Raw genomic sequence first — 24,761 nt, forward strand, 5'->3', positions numbered from 1 at the left:
GGAGACAAAAGAACGAAAAAAATTGATGGTACATAATCCCAGCATTAGCAATGCCAGCAGATCCGATGCCCACACTGCTACACTGACAAAGACAACAAAAAAGTGAGGCAGAAGGGGGAAAATAAATAAATAAAAAGGACTGTAGGTTGAAGGTTGAGTGGATCAGGCTTGTCAGAGATGCTAAACTTACTCTGAACTCTAGGTTAAGATCAGTGATCACATCCATATCTCATCTCTAGAAGAAGGCACAGAAAGGAGGCAGAAGAAAAAGCAAAAATTATGCCAATGCTAACACATTTATTGCACCATCAATGCGGCTAAAACAGGCCAGCCAGTGGCACCGCAACACTGGTGAGTGTACGCTTGTAAAGCATCAGACAAATTAATGTTACAGAAAATAAATAACACTTTTTTTCTGTCACATGCTTTGCGTGCTCACCAGCAGAAAAACGGATACTGGAGTACCCATATGGGCTGATTAAGATGTTTGAAACAATGTCTCCAGCCAATGGCTCACGTTTCTGGAGCAAAAGAAGCCAATGGCTGATGGCTACGCACCTGAAACACCTTGTAATACGCATAGAAAACAATGTATTTGCCATAAATGGAGCAAGCACAATAAAAGCAAAATAAAATTACAACCATCTGTAATGACCCAACCAAACGTGTTGGTAGGTTTAGAATGGTAAAATAAAGACACTATGGACAACAGCTATTCATATTGGTCTCCTGGTTTAGAGGAAGTAGCCATGTGAGATGAGGTACACTGCAGATGAACTGAGCCTCAAACAAGCCAATCGTCAGCCCTACCTGGGGTGCTGTAGTATCATTTTTAAGAATTTGGGGGGGCGCAAATAATTAAAGAGAACTTTAAAATGGGGAAATTAAAGCGGATGGATTGGCCAACTCTATCCCTGACACTAAAGCACACTCATTTTCGGGTGGATGTGGACATGCGATCTGAAAATGCTGTTGGCAAAACCGCGAGAGGCAATAAAGAATGTGGATTGGGCCATTACCCCATGCAGTATGCAGCACTGAAAGGCAATATTTTAAGACATTCAAAAAGAACAATGGAAGAAGAAAGCTCACCCAAAGGCCTCCCTTTCTATATGGATATATATATGCATATAATATGTATGGAGTATGCAATTATTTTTTATTAAAAGATGCTGTCGGGCAGCTAAGCATTAGATATTCAGAGGAGATTCTAACAAACATTATTACAGTGAAAATCTTCAGACCCTAGGTTTTATCTAAATGTGTGCCCACCAACATTCTTGATTACAAACATTCTATGAAATTTCGTGTAACAAAAACCTGACTGCAAGCTTTAGCATGTTACAAAACAATCCATCCTTATAGGTCTACTGGCTTTAACAAGTGTTAACTGGTAAATGTATAAGACCTACTACTGCCTTTGCCACAACTTTTCATAATAAACAGATCAGACCTACTGCATCCAAAATACCCTTTCCTAGACCTACTGCATCCAAAAATAAAAAGAGCAGGCCTGTAGCTTTCATCATTTACTTTTCACCATAACCAACTCAGGCCTGCTGTAATGTGCTTAGGCTTTCCTACAAGATATACATCAGTTATAGAGTCATAAAATTACAAAAAAGTATACAAAATTACAGATGGAAAAGTGAAATAATGTGTTTCCAAGGAGGGTCTAACAATAATGCTCAGTGTAAATCTTCCATCCCCATTGTTTTACTGACTGCTGTGTATGCCATAAGCATTCCAAACATCGCAATCAGTTATAATAACATTACAAATATGTAAAAAAAAAAAAAAAAGTGGCCAAACACATATACAATCCTTCCTAAGACAGCCTAAGAATGATTAGTGTAGTGCATCTTCTAGCCCAGGTTTTGTTCGAGTTTCTCACCAACACCAAAAACCCTTGCCTACTACAGGAATGTGTGAGAGCACAGGTCACAAAATATCGGTGTACAGCTGTAACACAGTGTGAAAATATCCCACTGATAAAGGTCTATTGGTTTTAACAAACTCTCTCCTCAGTAACTAACCTACACCTAATGCCTATGTCATAACTTTTCATAAGAAGCTAATTCATGCCCGACAGTGGATATAACTTTTCACAGTTCATCAATAAGGCTTGTCACCATAACCAACTCATTCTCGCTGTTTCGAGTGTAAGCTTTTCCACATGGCAACCATCAGGAAATTAGGCATAAAATTACAATGGTGTATATACCATTACAGTTGATAAAACAAAATACTATACTAATGGTTCACTAATGCAACGCCTTTAGTATTAGAGTGAATTGTCTAAATAAACATAAGGCCACACCACACTGACAGGGGTTCAGCTTAAAAAAAAAAAGTGTACACAGGTTTGAAACGTTTATTTTGAGGCTGAGTATAATGCGTCCAGAATGCTCCCTCATTAGATGCAAATTTTTGCAGAAGCCTGTAAGCAAGACTGAGGATTCTTTGCTTTCAAATAAAGAGTTCAGAAAGAAAAAATGCAAGTAGGAAGCAAACGTTTTGGTAAATTACTGTGAAATTGTAGGTACCATTTCTTTGAAGCATCATTTAGTAAAATGTGTTGATGCATTCTAGCATTTCCAAAAAAATATACATAATGGAAAAGTCAGTGTAACCATTTTCAACAAGATTATGGGAAACATGGAAATAAACAAGCACTGGCAAAGCAAACCGATCAGTTACTGGTGGTCATTCTTTTGGTTTTGTGAATGTGTTTCTTGTTTTGACATGGCTTTTGTAATCCTTTGTTGTGGGAGCTGCTAGGCCCTCACCATTGTAACAAACATTGGCAAAAAGCAAAAAAACGTTTTTGGTCCCAAAAGGCACACATTGCCACAGTAGTTTCTGGCACTAAAACTACTTTCTGTGCCAATATGCTCCTTGTGAACAGCAAAATGTTATCACTCACAGTAAAGCCAGCTCACAGAATTTTAATAAAAAACAAAATGTCTCGGTTAATGCCAGACCTAATTAAGGGCCCAATTCTTAAAGAAAATTACAAAAAAAAACACACATGGTATGTGTCTTTGAATTAATGGAGTTCGTAAATTCACAAGAAGGTACACATAAGTAGATGAGGAAATGGTACTCCTAGAAAATATCTGTGAACTGTTATTTTAGTATGAGCAAATATGCATGTGAGCATTTACAAGTTCACTTTCCCTCCAACCACTTTTTTCCTCAGCCCTGAAAGAACTTATACGCCTGAAAAGGGGCAGAATCAGCAGTTCCAACGTTTCTCAGTATGGGAAAAGCTTAGAGAAGGGCTGGTGAAAATCCTTAGAACAGGGAAGTTAATAGGTTTGCACGGACTCAACAGCATTCCAGCCCTGGAAATATTGCTTGCTGCTTCCTCCAGCTCCAGTATGTAGATCTGCAGAAAGTTGGTTAAATAAGGAATTTGGTATAGTATGACTTGAAAGTGCTAGTATTCAAGCCCAACTATGGTATTAGGCTTGGCATAATCAGAGGCGCTATTATCAGAGCTCTTACGTAACGAGATTGCTGCCATTTGTCGCCGCACTACATGGCACCAAAAGGACAAGTATGTTTTTTTACAAGAGTAGATTTAAGAAGCAACCTTGTCCCATGGACAAGTATTTCCACACCAGTGGACCTTCTACCTTTATTGTAGCATTTCATAATAAACATATTAGACCTTTAGTCATAATTGCCTGCTTGCCATCACATCCACATCAGAAAGCAGTATGGAGTGTAATCTTTTCCACAAGCCAAAAAGTGTAATACAAGCACTCTTTTCAGTAGAAGTTCACAACTTCAGCCCTATCAAATCCTGTACTCAGGGAACCCAAATGTTAATGGAGCCTAAGCCCCTCCACCAGCAGTACTCTGCAAGCTTTTTTTTGTTGATCCTACAAGAGCGGATAATCCCTGTGCTGTAAAGTTAGACCTAAAAAATACTTGTAGATTAGTATAGACCTGGGCATCCCATGGTGCTGTCAAACACACAACTGCACTACAATTAATGGTGTAAGGGGAAGGAGAGGGCGCTGGGAATGGAGGCCAACAATACATTCCCCATGACTGCCGCCCTCCAATACATTCCTTATGACTATCCTCCTCAAATACATTCAGAGTGACCGCCCTCCTCCAAACTGTGCTGGTGCCAGAGCAAAAACACGTAAATTATCTAAGAAACTTAATCAGCACTGCAGAGCACTGGTTGCCCACAAAAAGAGGTAAAGCTCTAGGAACAAAGCTTGATACTTTAAGTTAATAAGCTTTCTATTAGCAGCTAAATGTTCTGCCTTCTTAAAAACATCATCTATCTAGCTTTTGATAACTGTATATTAGACTGTGATGGTGCTAAGGAATAACTGATATTTTAATATGTTGGCCACTTTAAGTAAAGCATTTCAGACATGTTTTAAGTAGGAAATCTCTTGCATTTATGTTGTACGTAAGGGTATTAGGACAATTGAAACCCAAGCTAGAGAACACAGGACCACTTTACAGGGTGGTTCTCAAGGAACACCTCGAACATACATGAACAAAGTGGGCCTCTGCTCCTATGCCAAAGATTCAACCACCTTCCCCTCACCCTTATACGCAAATGTAAACTGTTCTCTCTTCAGTTCTTGCACACTATCCTGTAACCTACAAACACCACGCATATATGCACATAAGAAAGTAGAGAAAATATGTCACGTTAACACAGAACAACACTGCACATGAGTAGTTTTCCTCTTGGGGTAAGTTAGGAGACGGCCAATTGCATCATGTATGCATGTGATTTAGCGGTTTCATATCAGGCCAAAAGAGGTCAACAGCATCAGCTAAATATGTCACAGAAACATAGTCAGTGGCATTTTCTAGTCTGTCAACAAAGTATACGGTCCTCGTTTTTGGAACTAAAGCACTTTGTGGTGTACAAATCCTCCACTTGTAAGGCAGAGATTATGAAAGGTGGACCTCGGTCTAGAGTGGCACAGAGGGGGGGAAACAATGAGCTAGAATGCTATCCAGAACGACTGAGAATATTTTAGAGCATGTGGAAGCAGTGTCCCCCTCATTTTTTGTGTGTTCCACACATTATGAAAGTGACAGAAGTCAAATGAAGCAAGTCCGGCCAACAGAGGTCTAACATGCTACATGGGTTTTTATTCAGCAGAACCTTCGTGCCCTGCATTTCTAGCAATACAGTCTTGAAAGCAAACTCTTGCATTACTCATGCGTGGGGTGAAATAATGCAGCAGTGAGGACAATGACTGCTTAGCAAGCCTGGAAAATAAGGTTCGAGCATTGCTCTAGTATTCCCAAGTGCATGCCTGACGATGCATTAAACTTGGGGATGGGTTTGAAAGCCTTTGTTTCCATTCAAATAAAAACAAAAAATTGTTGTGCCCTCATTGTTAAGTCTAGGGTGGGTAAATGTCGGTGCGCATGGTCTGGCCTAAGACTTCAAGAGAAATGATCTTTGGGAGTCAGACTGATAAATTATTCTGTAGCCCAATGCCTGGATTTACCAGTTCACCTCTAGCAGAGTTAATGGAGAGAATGTTCATAAAACTCAGCATGACCCCTGCCTGCCAAAAGATACCGGATGAATGGGTTTAACAGCCTGGCTCACGCACCCGCTTGTACTTGCTTATTGGAAGGACTTGATATTTGCTTATCTGTCCTAAACTTGTGAAATTCAGGAATGATTCAAAAGAGCTTCTATTGTCAAAGGAATCTGTCACATAGGCCCGGTCTCAAATTATCTATTGCCTGGGTCTGATCTCACAAAAATCACCGGTAAAGTGATTCAAAGCAATACTATATGTAGCCTTTAAATTAGTTTGCAGGGCTTTCTTTCAAATATTCATTATTTTGAATATTACATAATGTGTTTTAGTAACAGATGCATGTTTTTGTAGGTCATGTATTGAAAGTAAATATTAAGCGGGTTCATGGGCGTTTTGGCAATTCTTATTGAAGTGACTGAAGATGTTCATTATTTCGTGGAGATTTTAAGACCCAAAAGGCAGCTACGACAAGTGTCATAGGTACCCCGAGAACGTGTTAATTATTATGGAAAAAGCTGCAGTACTGCTCTATTTCCGGTCACTTTATCTCATGGGTACAATTTGACTCTCCAGTTCCGCACCTCTTGTTCTCACTGTGGTATGTACCTGCTAAGGATTTCTACAATATTTAATTAATTCTACAGAGCTAGACAACGCTGTGTAAATCATTAATGCAAGAGGCACCTAACAGCTGCTTTGGGTAGCCCCTACAGAATGGGTCAATTTAAGTTTGCATGATTACTGTGTTTGAACCTTATTCGCAAAACATCAGATATCTTAGAAACAATCCCAGGTTACTTTTACAGTTCACGTTATTCTAGCAATCAAGATTGTGCTGTCAAACGCCATACTTATGTCTATCAAGGCCAAACAGCCAATCCATGCCCTATGGCAGTACAAGAGGTGGCAGACTGCTACCATCAGGCTGATGAGCACAGTTCCATTGGAGGTGGCACTAAAAACCCACGAGGGACCCTTTAGGGCAGTGGTTTTCAAACTTTTTAGTACCGCGCCCAACAGATGGAAAAAATAAATAAAATAAAGTCGGGCCCCCTGATAATTTTTTCACAATTATTCTACTAAGCTGGCAATGTTTGAGTATGTCTAGACTTATTTAACCACTGCAGTTAAGTTCTGTTACCATTTTTAAAAATGCAATAAATTATGTTCTGCTTAAAACAAAGCACTGTTGTCGGCACCCCCTCCCCCCCCCCCAATCAAATCACTTGACAATGATCAGGATTTCTCACATCTGCCAGCTTTATGTCAAAGGAAGAGGAAGATTGAAAAATCTCTAGAATACTCTAGCCTTCAAGGATGACAAGCAACCCAGCACCACGTCAGGGCACATGTAGCACATTTGGGGGCACAAAGACGCTTTGTCAACTTGGTGCTACTGAGCCCACTAATGGCCTGCAACCACCACCTCTAATACTAAACAGGATAGTGAGTAACGCTGTTCGATGCAATATTTTAGAAGTCTGGAAAGACCTAGAGCTACATTTGCTTTTTATCACGTTACCATTGACTCTGACATTCTTCAGAGGGGTATCATTTTGAGTGCCACCTATTCACCTAATAAAACACTTCCCACGTTTCATACAAGCCACAGGAAAGCAAAGGTTTTAATATTTTAGTAATTACACCAGATTACATTGGAAAAGTGAACATGTTTGATCATGTTAAGTCCAAAGTTGTTAAAATCCTGTGTCATTGTTTGAGAATTTTACACAACTTTATCTTCATGCTTTTTAGGCCTTGCCTACCAGCCGGTGCAAGCTCTCTGATCGTGAAAAGAAAGTTTGTCAGCTAGAGATCCCCACTGCTTACCACTCGTTAGCTGTATTGACACTCATTTAGTTTTTTTATTGGTTAGCTTGTGCAGAATGTCCTTACTCTTCTTGAGTTTGTCCCTCATAGGAGCATTGTGCTTACTTTTCAGGGACTACATTTTTCATTTTTGTTTAAGCTCTAAATGTGTTTTCCAGCTGTTTCTGTCCCCTACACCTTCATCTTTCACCTTCACACCTGATGCCTTCTTCCACAAGCCCCCTGCCCGTTACTGTCCCCCTCCCATCAGAGCCACACTTCTGCCCCGCTCCCAAGCATCACTGCTGCTGCTCCTTACTAAAACTGCTGTCCATGCCCATCTCAATGGCTGCCCTCCCCTCCCAACCATGGACTTTAAATAGTTTTTTTAAGGGCAGAGGACTAGCAAATTGTTGCCGTCCCATCCTACTGAAAATCATTTTACCCTATTCATTTTTTTAAATTTTATTTACCACTTGATCTGTAAAAAACAACAAAAAAATAAATAAAAAAATGGCACCCACGTCTTTTTGTAGGTGTGAACGCGTAATAGAACATGAGCTCTTACAAAATTACGCAGCTGTCTTTTTTTTGTTTGTTTTTTTAACCTTCTTGCTGTGCTGCATGCTCGCTTACTAAAGCTGTGTAGCATGGCTAAAAGACTTTGACAAAGCTAATATGTTCCAAAAGCGAGATCCATTTGCTTGGTAGTGATTAGTTAATTCATGATCACTTAAAGATTTTTTGCAAATATTACGAAATCCAACACAATATTTAAAATAATTAAAAAAAAACACGTTTACGTGGTCATTCAGTAAACGTTAACACAACTGATGGAAAATCTGAAAGAAGCAAATGATTGAGGTCTCATTCAAAACTCTGCCCGACACTAACACAACCTTTCAATAATTCTAACCTGACAACACCAAGAGGGGACATTTGTAATAAAACACTCAACCCCAACAAGACTAATACATACACCCATGACAGAGATTTATTAAAAATGGGTGATTCAATTACTCTTACAAGGCTCAACCAATACAGTCCAACGTAGTCCACCCACAAACTTCAAAATGCCAATTAAACTCCAAATGTCCATTACAGCTGCATCCATTCAACTAAATCGCAAAACTAGACATTACACATCCTTGGGTAAAATGGTTAATCTCCTGCATCATTATTAACAAACGCTCTTAATAGGTGGTCAAAAATACACCACGGTATGTAACATTGCTGACTTACTTTCCATCCCACGCCAGCATTCTTGTAGTAGGGGAAGTTCTCACAGATCCATCGATAGATCTCGCTCAGGGTCATCCTCTTAGCAGATGAGGAGTTAATGGCATAGGTGATCAGGTTAGCATAGCTGTAGGGGGGTTTGCCATCCCGATGGGCTGCCGCTTCCTCTTTGTTGAGGATAGCATTGGGGTCAGTGGGTGAGCCAGGGCCCTTACGGGGTCCAGTGGGGGCTTGGGCAGCATGTCCCTTCTCCATGGTGGCCCTTAGGGTAAGCTGAGGCAGCCAGTCTATGGAGGTGAGGCTACTTCCAAGGTCTGACGTCATCTTGAATCTGTCATGATAGAAGACAAAATAGAAATGTAGATTAGAGACTCTTCAAACCACAATAAATCCAACCACATTCTTTTGTAAAGGTGTTTTACAGTGTGTCAGCTGAAAATCTCATTACAGAATCTCTAAAGCATCACTCTGACAGGGAGAAAGGAGCTATTCAAGGGCCAAAAAAACAAGTACACTAGCTGCAAGTAAGACGCATCTTACTTGACCCCAGAAACAAGAGATGCAGGCTTCTCAACAACAACAGAAATTCACCATTAAAGTGGGTGACCTGAATTTCGCAGATCCGACATGCAGCAAAAATCTAGAAAAGAGACCTTCAAGACCAACCCATTGGCAAAACCAGGCAGCCTTTTCGCTTTACCATTGTTGGTTTTGTTTTTTAAACTTTATTGAGGTGCCTAGGGTACCCACTAATATGAAAAATGAACATTTGATAAAAGCTATTTATGATCTCAAAAAGCACAAGCTTTGATAGTGCCTGCCACCAAAAGGGAGCTATGTTGATTGCAGATTGGAGAAAGAAAACAAATGCCGTAAATCACAACGAAGTTAGTTAATGGGGGAAGTTTGTCAACTCACTGCCCCTTGCTGTAAGGGTATCATTCATACTTCTGTCACAGATGCAGACCAATGGATGAAGATGGAAGTCAAAAGCCCCTTTTAGTGTGTATAACACATCTTTTTAGTAAAATAAAAAGGTATTGGCCAACCCCAGCCCTAAAAATTAAACAGATAGGAAAATAAATAAATGTACACACTGAGAAAAGAACAAGAACTCTCACTAAATACAGAAATTTACATGTGGGGCAGCTCTCTTAGGAACCAGAGAAAACCTTATTCATATTTGATAATGTAGGGCAAATTTAATTGTATTTATATAACACTTACTACCCCTGACAAGGCGTCAAAACGCTTTTCGGCAAGTAGAAAGCTACTCCAGAAACCAAAAGGATTAGTGGTGGATTAGTATAGGGAAATACGGGTACAGTATTACTATGAGTTAATTTAATCACAGGATATGGCAGTTTGTTAGTTGGAATGATTATAGTAATGGAGGGATACAGGAGGGAATAATCCAGAAGTGTTGATTGGGAGTTTATAGTAATAGGATGAGGCTTGGGATGAGTAAAGGAGAGAGGAGGAAGGGAGATTCTATAGAAAGGGGTTAGGGAGATCAGTGCAGTAGAAGGGGTTTTAAATGAGTCAAAGGTGAGATAAATGAGGGAGAATTTTAGTAGGGTTGATTGGGAGATCATAGTAGCAAACTGAGGTTTGTGGTGAGCCAGGAGCGGTAGAGGAGGGAACAGCTTAGGTATGGTTATTTTGGAGATTATAGCAGTAGAATTGGTTTGGGGTGGCAGAGTGGGGAAGGAGGATAGATTGATAGAGATATAGGCTGATGGGTAGACAGAGTTAAGCTTTTGAGAGAATATTTTTTTTTTTTCTCTTGTACAATAGGACTAAAGTAATAAATAAACAGATACGAAAAAACGTAGAATGGGAAGAGAAAGATGTTTCTACCTCAATGGCAACAGAGAAACATACACTGGCATCTATACTTGGCCCCTTCAAAGTCAGGCACACAAACAAAATGAAAGTAATAATAGTAGGGCAGGACCCTCCAACCAGTAACCTGCTCTCCACCGACCTGTGAGTAGCTCTCCTGTGTGCAGTCCAGCCTATTAAATTAGATACTTTTACTTGATTTAATTAATGTATGTGCACCAAAACTGACTGTATTTGAGAGGAAAATTGTGTATTTGCATAACTAATTAGCTGATGTTTCAAGAAAAATGGCTCCGTTTTCAACACATACTGAAAGGGAATATTTGAGTGATAAATCATGTGGTGTGGGGCAGATTTATTACTGATATTATAACCTTGGTGTCAGAGGGCATTTCAACTATAGCTATGTTGAGGCATTTTAAATTGATTACTACTGGCAATCCTCCCTGATGTACTGTGGTCATCACTACCAGCAGTCTTGCATATGGTGGCCGGTAATGTAATCTTATCTGCTGTGGTCACTGTTACAGCACTAATAGTGGTAGCTTGCGGTGATTTTCATTAAACATAAGTAGCTCTTCTGGAAGAAAAGGTCGGAGGCCCCTGCAGCTGGGTCTCACAGAGCAAAGAAACCGAGTGTAGCAGTTCAAGGGTGACTCATGGACCATAGAGTATAGATATCAAGTGCATTACCTCTTACTCACCACACAACCATACATGGATAGCACTCACCACAAAACGTTTAAATTATCAGTAATACTTTCCAAACAAAGCAAACATTAAGACACATCTCCCTTACTTAGGCCTTTCTCAGTGGATGCAGGAATCAATAGCTCTCTTGAGGTTATGTCTTGGTTAATCTAACAGGTTCTATGAGAGATTTTCAGATCTCTAATCAGAATGCTATGCAGAATTACAAAGACAGATAAGTAAACCCTGCCCTCAAGGCACTGCAACCTATGTATGGCATAAAGATGATCGACTCCAAAGTTCTCTGCATTTCCCATCATATGATGATACACAGTGCAGGCACAGTCTTGCTGCAATCCAAACACATACTTTTTAGTCAAAATAAAAAGTCAGATGCACAATAGCTCCACTCCAGATCATTCTCGGTTTAAAAAAAAAAAAAAAAAAGATTTACTGAAAATAAATAAGTAAATATTTGTAATGGTGGCACTCTTTCTCTCCTCCGGAACACGCCCCTGAACAGAATAGGTTGCCCAGCAATCACTCAGAATTCAGAGCGGTGAAGACTGACGTTCACAAAAATCAGGAATTATGTTTCTGACTACAAGTTAAAATTGTTAGTATATGTAACCTGCAAAACTATACCTCAAATGTTATTCTGCATATCAATTCATGGTTAAGACACTGTTACATGAACCCACAAAAATTTTAGCGCACAACTGCAAGCACCATGCAGGATATCAAATAAGGGACAATTTTTTTTTTTTTTGGGGGGGGGGGGGGGGGGGGGGGGGGACATTTTATTCATTTCGTTATTGAATTTTAGGTAAAGGCAAATGGACCAACTTTAGAATTAACACTAAAAAAGAAAAATACAAAGAAAAACAAAACTGTCTACAAGCTCAGTTCCCCACACCCACCAGCCCAGCAATTAATATTTTGGCAGTACCTGGAGCTGCCTACTGTTACTCAATGTCCCACAGTCTTCTCAGCAGCGTTCAGCCCGTGCATGTTCTGATTTCGTTATCTAGCAAAGAAACTACTGGGCCAATAGTCTCCAGTGCGATAACTTGATAGTCAACCCACACCTGCCCTATTTTGGTGTGTTTCGGAGGACAACCTGGTGCTTAATAAGGTACACTTGTTTGGTAACACTCCACCAACACTTTCAAATATGCACAAATACGCTACTTACTAGACCGTCCAAAAATTGCTATATGGCCTCGTCAAGGGAAAGGAAACCATTACACACGGGCGGCTCATTCGCAATGGCAAAGGAGTGTCGCACCACTGGCTGAGCCAGCAGCTGAAAAATAAAAAATAAACAGCTATTTTACTGTTTTATTTTTCAGCTTCTGACGCAGCCAGCATGTGCAGGGAGGGGCGGGGCTGGGGCATGGGAAGGGGTGAAGAGGGAAGAGGGAGTGGAGTGCACCAGACAGGCGAACTTAGGTTTCTGCAACCCGGGTGAGTTGCAAAGCCGAGTTGGAGAAACTGCACAGATTCCTATTTAGTGTCTGAGTGGCAGACCAAGCCACTAAGACCAATCCTGACACTGCTCTCATGCTAGGTATAGATGAGAGCAGGACCAGGGCTGTGTGGAGAGCCTATGCTGGTGTCCCAGGGACTGCTAGGACACCATCAAGGGAAGAGAAACGGGGGCCGGCAGCAGCGAAGGTAAGATTTTTTTTTTGTTTTTTTAAATATTATTTTATTTTCCCACCATTCCTCCTCACCCACTCCGAGATTTTCTGCCGCCGCTGCCATTACACAAATGCTACAATTAAAGACAACAGCAAAATAATGCCTTTCAATGGTCCTAGCATTATACATACTAACAGTCGTAGATGTGCTTCTCATACAGACTGACACTTGTACGCTGATAAGCCAAAAATGCATTTTATTGACCTCAGAAACACCTCTTATTGCTCAATTAGTCCTGGGCAAAGCTGTCGTCAAACACCTGCCTATTCACCGTCGTTTTTGTAGTTACAGAAGAGAACCCCAGCTCTGCCCTCATGAAGCCCTCCATTACTTCTCTCCTCACCTCCCATCTTTGTCCTGGTCTTTTTTTCCTTCCACAAACTACCTCGTCAAAGTGCTACCTGGTCATTGGTCCTTTCCCACTGCAAATGGGTTTCCTCCTTCTTCTCACTCCCTGTGGCATCCTTCTAACCGGTTTCATTTCATTTACTCGCCGGTTGCTTTCAGCTTCTTTGTGCCCATTCTCTATCAAATTCGACCATTCCCTGTTTTCCATGCCCTGCCTACCACCTCTGAATCCATACCTTTTCTCCCTAGTGTTTTTTATCATGTCCGTTCACCTACCTGCACATCCATTTCAAATCTGTCTGGTGGCCACTTTCGTATATCTTCTCCGTCTCACCTCTTGCATGTCTATTTCACTTTTCTCTGGTGGCCACCTTCACATACCTTCTCCATCTCCTCTCTTGCATGTCTATTTCACTTCTTCCTCTCTGGTGGCCACTTTCGTATACCTTCTCCATCTCCTCTCTTGCATGTCTATTTCACTTTTCTCTGGTGGCCACTTTCGTATACCTTCTCCATCTCCTCTCTTGCATGTCTATTTCACTTTTCTCTGGTGGCCACCTTCACATACCTTCTCCATCTCCTCTCTTGCATGTCTATTTCACTTCTTCCTCTCTGGTGGCCACTTTCGTATACCTTCTCCGTCTCACCTCTTGCATGTCTATTTCACTTTTCTCTGGTGGCCACCTTCACATACCTTCTCCATCTCCTCTCTTGCATGTCTATTTCACTTCTTCCTCTCTGGTGGTCACTTTCATATATCTTCTCAGTCTCCCCTCTTGTACGTATATTTTGCTTCTCCCTGGTGGCCACTTCTATATACCTTCTGCCCCTTTTGCCCCCCCCCTTTCAAGTCTGTTCATTTGCCTCTTCTTGCCATCGTCATCTCACTACATTTTTCAATTGTCTCTCTGCTCTGATGCGCTGCTTACAGATGCAACAGGTATGCATTTCATTGTGTTCTCAGCTGCATTTGGAATTCACTATAGAACACCTTACACTACTGTAAAAGAAACATACATACATGGAAATACTGTATGAACTTATACAGTGGCCGCGCGAGAGGCATCTCGCAATGACCCTAGAAGCCGATATAGCAATAATAAAAGAGGCATCTTGCTGATCACAGAAACAACTAAATTAACACCAAGCGAGCAGCCTCCGAAACCCAATAAACACACACAAAGCATAAGCAGTACTTTTCAACCACCATAGAGACAGATATACAGTCAAAAAGTGCAGCTCGATGTATACACACCAGTGCAGTAGAAGGTACGTTATTGGCATTACTATATTATTTTTCTCCAGTAGCGGTCATTTTCACATCAATGTTTTACGCATCTCTCTTACAGTGATATTTACAGACAGTAATGTGCTAGAACAGCAGCTTCCAACCAGTGGCCTGGTAACCCCGGGGGGACTGCGAAACCTTCTCAAAGGGTCCATGACTGCTTGGAAAATTAACTATTTATAAACACATCATTTATCTGTTAAAGTGGCTAAATGAATGTACAATTGGAAATTTTAAAACCTATTGTAAATGTCAATGAATTTGAAATTGGAGGCTAACACTTAAATTAGTATCCTCAAATTGATTCATTGGAGCAAGTGCAGGTGCGTCAAACAATATACTATGGACGATGTGTGGCTTCAATGGAATTTACAGAAGCTCCAACCTTACTATTACATTTTTATTTTGTTTGCAAATTAAAGCGTGTTATCATCTGGGTGTGTGTTTGATGGAATGCATGTTTCTGTATTTTTTGTGTATTGTTTTGCAGTTCAAATCATCGACAACGTATAGGCATAGGTCCCCGGCTTCCAGTAACAACTCTGAAGATGATCCCCAGATTCCAATAATGATTCAGTGGCGGTCCCTCCCGTGTTCCAGGAATGATAAAGTGGGGGTCCACAGAAGTCAAAAGTTTCGGGGCCCAAGGTGCTAGAACCCATTTACGTGGTGTCCTCTCTTAGGGAGGACACCTTGAGTAACCCGCTAAAGGAGTTGAGCCCTGAGCCAGTATTTGTGCCAATAGCTCGAGACCCTGAGATGGTTGCTCAGATTCACTTTATTTTTAACAGATCTTAGAAAAAATGAATTTAAACTCCATTTTATTTTTAGTTTGAGTTTGTGCGTCCTGACATCGTACCCTTTAGATATGCTCTTCCAGATGCACTTGCAGTGACTAAATCCAAGGAGGCAGCACGTTCCAAACATGTCCGTTCAATTTTGTTGACTTGTTTCTAATTAGCTCTAAATGCCGCCACTACATGCAGGGCTTTAACAGCACAACTGAAATAAGGACCTGATGTAACTTGTCCAAACACGACAGGAGTTCCCTAGCTTCTCAGTACTTGTTGGGGGAAATGGAGTTCTGAAGATTTGCACAGTCAAGTAACTACTTCCTCCAAAAGTAACAACTATTTGTGAAAAATTGAGATTTTCCTTTCCCAAAATTTAGCAGAAAAAAAAATGGGAAGAGGGCTATTCTCCACTAGGCAAATGCAGTTTATCCCAACTATAAAACCAAATACCATTTTTTTCTACTCTTACTTGAGTGTCGCAATTGATGTCCTGTGCTTATTTTTAGGCTCATTTAATGTTAGGAATGCAGATGCCTTACTGTTTTGTTAAGAAGTTTAACTTCAGTTCTTCCTTTCAAGTTGTTACTGAACGTCGATTTGTTTCTATTTCTTCACGTGCCAGGCCTAAAGATAGGATCCTGCAAAGTTGCACAGGTTCTAAAGGTATTTCTCAGCAAATATGTGTGATAAAGTTGATTATATGGTATCTCCCCCCACCCTCCAACACACATTTGCTGTGAAATAAAAAAACATCATAGTCGTGTTTGGGGATGGGTTATTAATGCATGTGATATTGCAAAAAATCTTGATTAGCAGATTAGTTATAGTGCTCAACTTTGAGACACAGTTTTCAGTTGATAAATAGAATTCGTACTAAATCCAAAGGGGGTGTTCAACATTAGCCGTTTGCATTAATCTTTAAGATTTAAAGTGCAACTGCATTTATTTTTGTTAGATAAATGTGCTAAATTATGTGTTATTGCTGTTATGCGCTAAAATGTTTTGCATTTTAAGGACTAGTATAGAAATAAATTTAAAAAAAAGATTAATTACCAAGTAAATTAACCCCACTTTTGGGATGTGAGTGAAACCCCTTATAGTAAAAAAAAAAAAACTGAAAAAGGTTGTACAATGAGCCATTTTTCTTTTGGAATGGACCTTGTAATCTAAAAAAGGAAAAAAGGTGGAATAGCCTTTCTCTTTCCAACGTTGGTAGAATGGAACCAACATGGGAGGAGCATAAACAAGGGAGGCATGGGTGGAGTGGTAGAAGCAATACACAGGACACAGGAGGGGGAATCAATACAGAGGATGTGGGTGGGTGGTAGAAGCAAAACAGAGGCCGCAGGCAGAAGAAAAATGCAAAGAGAAGAGAGGAACACAGTACATGGTGGAGGGGGAGAGAGGTACACGAGGGAGACAGATGGGAAACACAATTGTGTTGAGTGATTAAATAAAAAGTAGTGCTTGATAAAGCGAGCAGTGAAAGGATGCAAATAACTCATCCCTGCAAAAAAAAAAGGGGGGAGGAGGGAGCAAACACAAGAAAAGAAAGGAAAGCCAGCAAAAGATTATGACCAAGAAGCAAGCAGATGAGCAACAATATATCCAGTCAATGGTAAGCAATAAGCAGACTCCAAGTCCACTGTAAGCTAACAATATTCTTGCAACAGACCGCACGAGCTGTCTAGGAGGCGAAACCTAAAAAGTGCCTCAAATTTTGAAGAAAAAAAAAAATGATTGTAGGGCTATAAAAAGAAAAGTGCAAAACAGAGGACTGTAGAAAGACACGGGAGAGGGAAGTGAATAGGCCAGGAGGGAGTCAGAAGGGGATTGAGACCAGCCAGCTCAAAAGTACACCAAAACGTTTTGGAAGGGGTGGAGGTAGGTGGAAACAGCACACACGAGGGACAAAGAAAAAACATGCTATTTCAATGATTGCTGAAAAAAAAAAAAATGTAATTCTCCTAAAAGCACACAGTGGATGGGAACTTCTTTCAGCCCTGCCTCCTCTTTCTAGGCACTGAAGAGAAAGACAGGGACACGTTTTGATATGGTTGAAATAAACGTCATGATCTGGGTTATCAATACTTCCCTCTCACGGGCACATACCAGTGTGCATTACTGTCCCCTTCCTACTTGTATATTCCTGACCCATGAAAGAAGCGAACAGCACGAAATAGAGTACAGATCTGAGCGAATCTTGGCACGTCGGCATTAACTGCACATAAAACACAATCTGAGGAAAGTTTATCCTCAAAACACGTCTTCGGTATATTCTTCTAACTCTGCGAAACTGGGTAGCGAAATAAATTGCTTAGAATCATACATTTTAGAAATGTGATGCAATTATAATTTGAAACATCAGTAGTTCAGGTAAACATAGGGAGGACTACTCACATTCAAGATTGTCACAATTTTATCCTAGCCTACTGTCTGTCTTCTCTTTTGACCTTTCACACTCTGAACTTGGTGAGAGACCTTTTTAGGGTCGAGCCTGTGTTGCATGCGCTCGCGCATGCGTAAAGCAGGGAGACTCTTTAGGTTTCAGAAAAGGGCTCCGAGCCCTGTCAACATGACGTCAGTGTTTTTTATTGGTTCGTGGGCTTGCCTAATAAAATCTGCTTGCTTTCATTAGTCGAAAGCACGCATATGTCATGCCTTTTCCAGTGGCTAGCCCTCCTCCAGCGCAGCGACCAAGTACAGAAAACATGCGAGGCTCGCTGTTTTCCATCGGGCTCGTGGACTTCTTTTTCTCTAATTTACGAGCGCGATCTCGCGTGGCAGAAGTCGAGCGCTTTACATAGTTAATTTCACTTTTCCGGGTTATGTACATAAATGCACTTTTGCCCGATAGGTGAAAAGTCGGGTTAGGAGTTTACAATGCGATCAGCTCTAACGTGAGCAAACGCAAGACCCGTTGCATTGTAAATGCGTGTTTGGAGTTGAGGGCACAAGCGCTTCGTCCCTATTGTAATCTCTCTTTGGGCTTGTAACCACGGCCATGTCACACCTTTCAAATTCATTGGTTCGTGGGCTTGCCTTTTAAAATCAGCTTGCTTTCATTAGCAAAAGGCATGCATACTCATGCCTTTTCCGGTGTTTAGCCCTCCTTGAGCGCACCGGCCAACTACAGAAAACTTCGAGGCCCAATGTTTTGAGCCTGGTTTCTGCACTACTTTATCTTTTTATTTTCCACGCAGCGTGATGATGCTGAGTTTTATATAGCGCGATTGTTTTTTTTTTGTTTTTTTTCCAATTTCAGCACGAATGCGCTGCATTTTACATAGCGCGATCGTGCTCATTTCTTTCCTTTCAATTTGTGTGGCAAGAAAAGTCTGGTTAGGAGTTTACAACGCTAGTAGCACTAACTCAAGCAAATGCAGGAACCATTGCATTGCAAATGCTTTTGGTATCTGGTATCCATAGTTCTGTACATCGGACATCTGTCCTCGTTCCTTGCCACAGTCACTTCCAGGATACAGGTGATAGCTGATGGTCAACATCCTGTGCAGAAAGAGGGGGAGAAAATTCGAAAGAATTTGTGATCATCCGCGTGAGGAACAAATCTCCCAACTTTGGCCAGGACAGCACAGGTGAGCCTCACAGAGACTGCAGGCACTGAATACAGGTAGGTGGTGTGAAGGTGCATCAGCAAATGAGGATGGGGTGTAGATGTCACGTTGAATGGTGGGGTATGGGAGGGAGCAATTAAACGATCAGGTAGCGTAGGTAGTCAGGGAAGGTAATGTTTATAAGAGGGATACATCGTGGAACAGATGTCTTCTCCTGAAAGCAGGTCAAGCACACACCTGCCCAGGCTCTTGACTTCATTTATGGTCATTTCAATTTTCCTATCCATGTGTATCAACGAGGCACCTTGGCTGCTAGGAGAACATTGAAACTTACTAGCAGTTGCATCTTGGAGTGCCCTGTGGATGTACAGAATACATATGCGGCTTTGCTTGCGACTGTGGAAAACTGGCTCTTCAGGTTGCGCTTTTCCTTCACTTGTGACTTCTTGGAGACCTCAGTGTGACCTGACTTTCCAGAATAACAATGAGCTTCCTAACCCAATGCTTGTGATTGGTGGTGTGGTTTGTTTAATGTTGTCATTTTGTGCAGTGGAATAGTAAAAGTGAAATCGAGGGCAACAGATCGTTTTACATGCTTGCCAACACTAGCTTCCCTCCTGCCTGCGTTTACTCTCTACTGGTGCACAGCTGCATGGTCAACTGACTGTTTCAGCCACAACTTTTTGCAAAGGAATTCCTGAGCTCTAGCATCTCCAGATCTATAAGAAACAGAGGTGTAGAGCTAGAGTTAGGAGTCTTAGATTAGCCATTTTGCCTCATGTTGCTTCTAAACTTTAGATGCAACTATTGATGTGTGTGTGTGTGTGTGTATATATATATATATATGTGTATATGGAAAATGTCACTTACCCAGTGTACATCTGTTCGTGGCATTAGTCGCTGCAGATTCACATGCTGTGCACATCCCGCTATCTGGTGTTGGGCTCGGAGTGTTACAAGTTGTTTTTCTTCGAAGAAGTCTTTTTTCGAGTCACGAGACCGAGGGACTCCTCCCATTTCGACTCCATTGCGCATGGGCGTGGACTCCATCTTAGATTGTTTTCCCCGCAGAGGGTGAGGTAGGAGTTGTGTGTGCTAGTAATAGTGCCCATGCAATGGAGTGAATACGTATGTACATAATGAAGTTTAAAGTAATATATTTACAAATGTTCAAGATCAACTTCTAAACGGCTACAGGCTCCCGGGGAGGCGGGTGGGCGTATATGAATCTGCAGCGACTGCCACGAACAGATGTACACTGGGTAAGTGACATTTTCTGTTCAATGGCATGTGTAGCTGCAGATACACATGCTGTGCATAGACTAGTAAGCAGTTATCTCCCCAAAAGCGGTGGTTCAGCCTGTAGGAGTTGAAGTTGTTTGAAATAATGTCCGTAGTACAGCTTGACCTACTGTGGCTTGTTGTGCCGTTAACACATCTACACAGTAGTGTTTGGTAAATGTATGAGGTGTAGACCATATTGCTGCCTTACATATTTCGTTCATTGGAATATTTCCTAGAAAGGCCATGGTAGCACCTTTTTTTCTGGTTGAGTGTGCCTTTGGTGTAATAGGCAGCTCTCTCTTTGCTTTAAGATAGCAGGTTTGAATACACATAACTATCCATCTAGCAATGCCTTGTTTAGAAATTGGATTCCCTGTATGAGGTTTTTGGAAAGCAATAAATAGTTGTTTTGTTTTTCGAATTAGTTTTGTTCTGTCAATGTAGTACATTAGTGCTCTTTTGATGTCTAATGTATGCAGTGCTCTTTCAGCTACAGAATCTGGCTGTGGGAAGAACACTGGTAATTCTACCGTTTGATTCAAGTGGAACGGTGTGATCACTTTTGGTAAACATTTTGGATTTGTCCGTAGAACTACTTTATGCTTGTGTATTTGAATAAATGGTTCTTGTATGGTAAATGCTTGAATTGCACTCACTCTTCTTAGAGATGTGATGGCAATCAAAAATGCAACTTTCCATGTTACGTATTACATTTCACAAGAGTGCATGGGCTCAAAAGGTGGACCCATGAGTCGTGTTAAGACAATGTTGAGGTTCCATGAAGGAACTGGTGGTGTTCGTGGTGGTATAATTCTCTTTAGGCCTTCCATAAATGCTTTTATGACTGGTATCCTAAATAATGAAGTTGAGTGCGTAATTTGCAGGTAGGCTGAAATTGCGGTCAGATGTATCTTTATTGAAGAGAAAGCTAGCTTTGACTTTTGCAATTGTAGTAAGTATCCTACTATATCTTTGGCAGATGGTTGTAAGGGTTGAATTTGATTATTATGGCAGTAATAAACAAATCTTTTCCACTTATTTGCATAGCAGTGTCTAGTGGTAGGTTTCCTAGCTTGTCTTATGACCTCCATACATTCTTGTGTGAGGTCTAAGTGTCCGAATTCTAGGATTTCAGGAGCCAAATTGCTAGATTCAGCGATGCTGGATTTGGGTGTCTGATCGGTTGTTTGTGTTGTGTTAACAGATCTGGTCTGTTTGGTAGTTTGACATGAGGTACTACTGAGAGGTCTAGTAGTGTTGTGTACCAAGGTTGTCTTGCCCATGTCGGTGCTATTAGTATGAGTTTGAGTTTGTTTTGACTCAATTTGTTTACTAGATATGGAAGGAGTGGGAGAGGGGGAAAAGCGTAAGCAAATATCCCTGACCAGCTCATCCATAACGCATTGCCCTGAGACTGATCTTGTGGGTACCTGGATGCGAAGTTTTGGCATTCTGAGTTTTCCTTTGTTGCAAATAGATCTATTTGTGGTGTTCCCCACATTTGAAAGTAAGTGTTTAGTATTTGGGGATGAATCTCCCATTCGTGGATCTGTTGGTGATCCCGAGAGAGATTGTCTGCTAACTGGTTCTGAATTCCTGGAATAAATTGTGCTATTAGGCGAATGTGGTTGTGAATCGCCCAATCCCATATTTTCTGTGTTAGGAGACACAACTGTGTCGAGTGTGTCCCTCCCTGTTTGTTTAGGTAATACATTGTTGTCATGTTGTCTGTTTTGACAAGAATGTGTTTGTGGCTTATTATGGGTTGAAAAGCTTTGAGCGCTAGAAATACCGCTAACAGTTCTAAGTGATTTATGTGAAACAGTTTTTGCTGTATGTCCCATTGTCCTTGGATGCTGTGTTGATTGAGGTGTGCTCCCCACCCTATCATGGAAGCATCTGTTATTACGTATTGTGGCACTGGGTCTTGGAAAGGTCGCCCTTGGTTTAAATTTATACTGTTCCACCATTGAAGCGAGATGTATGTTTGGCAGTCTATCAACACCAGATCTAGAAGCTGACCCTGTGCTTGTGACCATTGTGATGCTAGGCACTGTTGTAAGGGCCGCATGTGCAACCTTGCGTTTGGGACAATGGCTATGCATGAAGACATCATGCCTAGTAGTTTCATCACTAGTTTGACCTGTATCTTTTGATTTGGATACATGGTCTATATCACATTGTGAAATGTGTGAACTCTTTGTGGACTTGGAGTGGCAATCCCTTTTGCTGTGTTGATTGTTGCTCCTAAGTATTGCTGTGTTTGACACGGCAGAAGGTGTGACTGTGTAGTTGATTGAGAAACCTAGTTTGGGAGGATTTCTATGACATATTTTGTGTGTTGTGAACACCGTCTTAGCGTGTTGGTTTTGATTAACCAATCGTCTAGGTACGGGAACACATGTATTTGCTGCCTTCTGATATGTGCAGCTACTACTGCTAAGCATTTTGTAAAAACTCATGGTGCAGTTGTTATTCCGAATGGCAACACTTTGAATTGGTAATGTATCCCTTGGAATACAAACCTTAGGTACTTTCTGTGTGAAGGATGTATTGGTATATGGAAATATGCATCCTTTAGGTCTAGTGTTGTCATGTAGTCTTGTTGTTTGAGCAGTGGGATTACGTCTTGTAATGTAACCATGTGAAAGTGATCTGATTTGATGTAGGTATTTAATGTTCTGAGATCTAGTATAGGTCTCAGACTCTTGTCTTTTTTGGGTATCAGAAAGTACAGGGAGTAAACTCCTGTGTTTATTTGTTGTTTTGGTACTAACTCTATTGCTTCTTTTTGTAGCAATGCCTGAACTTCTAGTCCTAGAAGATCTATATGTTGTTTTGACATATTGTGTGTTTTCGTTGGGATGTTTGGAGGGAATTTGAGAAATTCTATGCAATAACCATGCTGGATAATTGCTAAGACCCAAGTGTCTGTTGTTATTTCCTCCCAATGTTTGTAAAACTTGGTTAGTCTCCCCCCCACAGGTGTTATGTGTTGGGGATTTGTGACCTTGAAGTCACTGCTTGTTTGGAGGAGTTTTGGGACTTTGGAACTTTCCTCTATTCCTTTGAAATTGTCCCCCTCTATATTGTCCCCGAAAACCTCCCCGCTGATACTGGCTCTGGTAAGTGGGCTTTGTTTGTGAGGTTGTGGCTTCTGTGGTTTGCCCTCGAAACCCCCCTCGAAATTGTGTCTTTCGAAATGTGCCTCTGCTCTGTGGGGAGTAGAGTGCGCCCATGGCTTTGGCCGTGTCAGTGTCTTTCTTAAGTTTTTCGATCGCAGTGTCCACCTCCGGCCCAAACAACTGCTGTCCGTTGAATGGCATATTCAGCACAGCTTGCTGTATCTCTGGTTTAAATCCTGATGTACGCAGCCATGCATGTCTCCTTATTGTTACTGCTGTGTTGACAGTTCTAGCAGCTGTGTCTGCAGCATCCATTGCTGACCGTATCTGATTATTGGAGATACCCTGTCCTTCTCCTACTTGCTGCGCTCTTTTTTGGAACTCCTTGGGTAAATGTTCAATAAGGTGTTGCATCTCATCCCAATGGGCCCTATCATATCTGGCTAGCAAAGCTTGCGAATTTGCAATACGCCACTGGTTTGCTGCCTGTGCCGCCACCCTTTTGCCTGCAGCATCGAATTTTCGACTTTCTTTATCTGGAGGTGGTGCATCTCCTGAAGTATGAGAGTTGGCTCTTTTGCGCGCTGCTCCCACTACAACAGAGTCTGGTGTTAGCTGTTGTGTAATGTACACTAGGTCTGTTGGTGGCGGTTTATATTTTTTATCTACTCTTGGAGTAATGGCTCTCCCTTTAACAGGCTCCTCAAACACTTGTTTGGAGTGTTTTAGCATTCCGGGTAGCATAGGAAGACTCTGATATTGGCTGTGTGTGGACGACAGTGTATTAAAAAGAAAGTCGTCTTCAATGGGCTCTGAATGAAGGCTGACATTATGCAATGCCGCTGCTCTTGACACTACCTGTGCGTAGCCTGTACTATCCTCTGGTGGCGATGGTTCAGCTGGATAGCATTCTGGACTGTTATCTGACACTGGTGCGTCATAAAGGTCCCATGCGTCAGGGTCATCTTGACTCATTCCTGTATGAGTTGGGGATTGCATTATTGGTGGAGTGGCTACCGGGGATGGTTGCGGAGAGTGATGTGGGGATGGTGGCGGTGTTACTTGTTTAGCCACCTTTGCGTGTGGCTGTTTGTCCTTGTCTTGGAAGGCAAGCTTGCGTTTCATTTTGACTGGAGGAAGAGTGCTGATCTTCCCTGTATCTTTTTGAATAAAGAGCCGTCTTTGTGTGTGATCTGGCTCTATTGCCTGTAATTCCTGTCCAAATCTATGTGTCTTCATTTGTGTGGACAGTCCTTGTTCCTCAGTGTAGGAACTTGTTTTCGGTTCCGAGGCCGGATATTTCGGTACCGAAACCTTTTCGGCTGCTTTTCTCGGCTCCAACGAAACCTTTTTTTTACTTTCGGCGTCGTGCTCTCTCGGTGCCGACCCGGTTCGGTGCCGAATCTTCCCTGAGCCACTATCTCGGGCCCGAGATTGCTGTGTGCCGGTATCTCGACCGGAGTCGGATGACTTCGACACCAGCTTGCCCTTTTTCGGTGCCGATGAACGGTCAC

General features: G+C 41.5%; 1 protein-coding gene across 1 annotated transcript in view; it reads right to left on the minus strand.

The window, feature by feature from the left end:
- FOXJ2 (forkhead box J2) overlaps positions 1 to 24,761 on the minus strand; it is a 190,945-nt gene that overhangs the window by 126,711 nt on the left and 39,473 nt on the right. Inside the window, exon 2 of the mRNA XM_069243016.1 lies at positions 8,598 to 8,925. Coding sequence (XP_069099117.1) covers positions 8,598 to 8,918 — 321 coding nt within the window. The 5' untranslated portion in view covers positions 8,919 to 8,925. The remainder of the gene's footprint in view (positions 1 to 8,597; positions 8,926 to 24,761) is intronic.

This window comes from Pleurodeles waltl, chromosome 7, assembly GCF_031143425.1.
Source record: "Pleurodeles waltl isolate 20211129_DDA chromosome 7, aPleWal1.hap1.20221129, whole genome shotgun sequence".
Taxonomy (NCBI): domain Eukaryota; kingdom Metazoa; phylum Chordata; class Amphibia; order Caudata; family Salamandridae; genus Pleurodeles; species Pleurodeles waltl.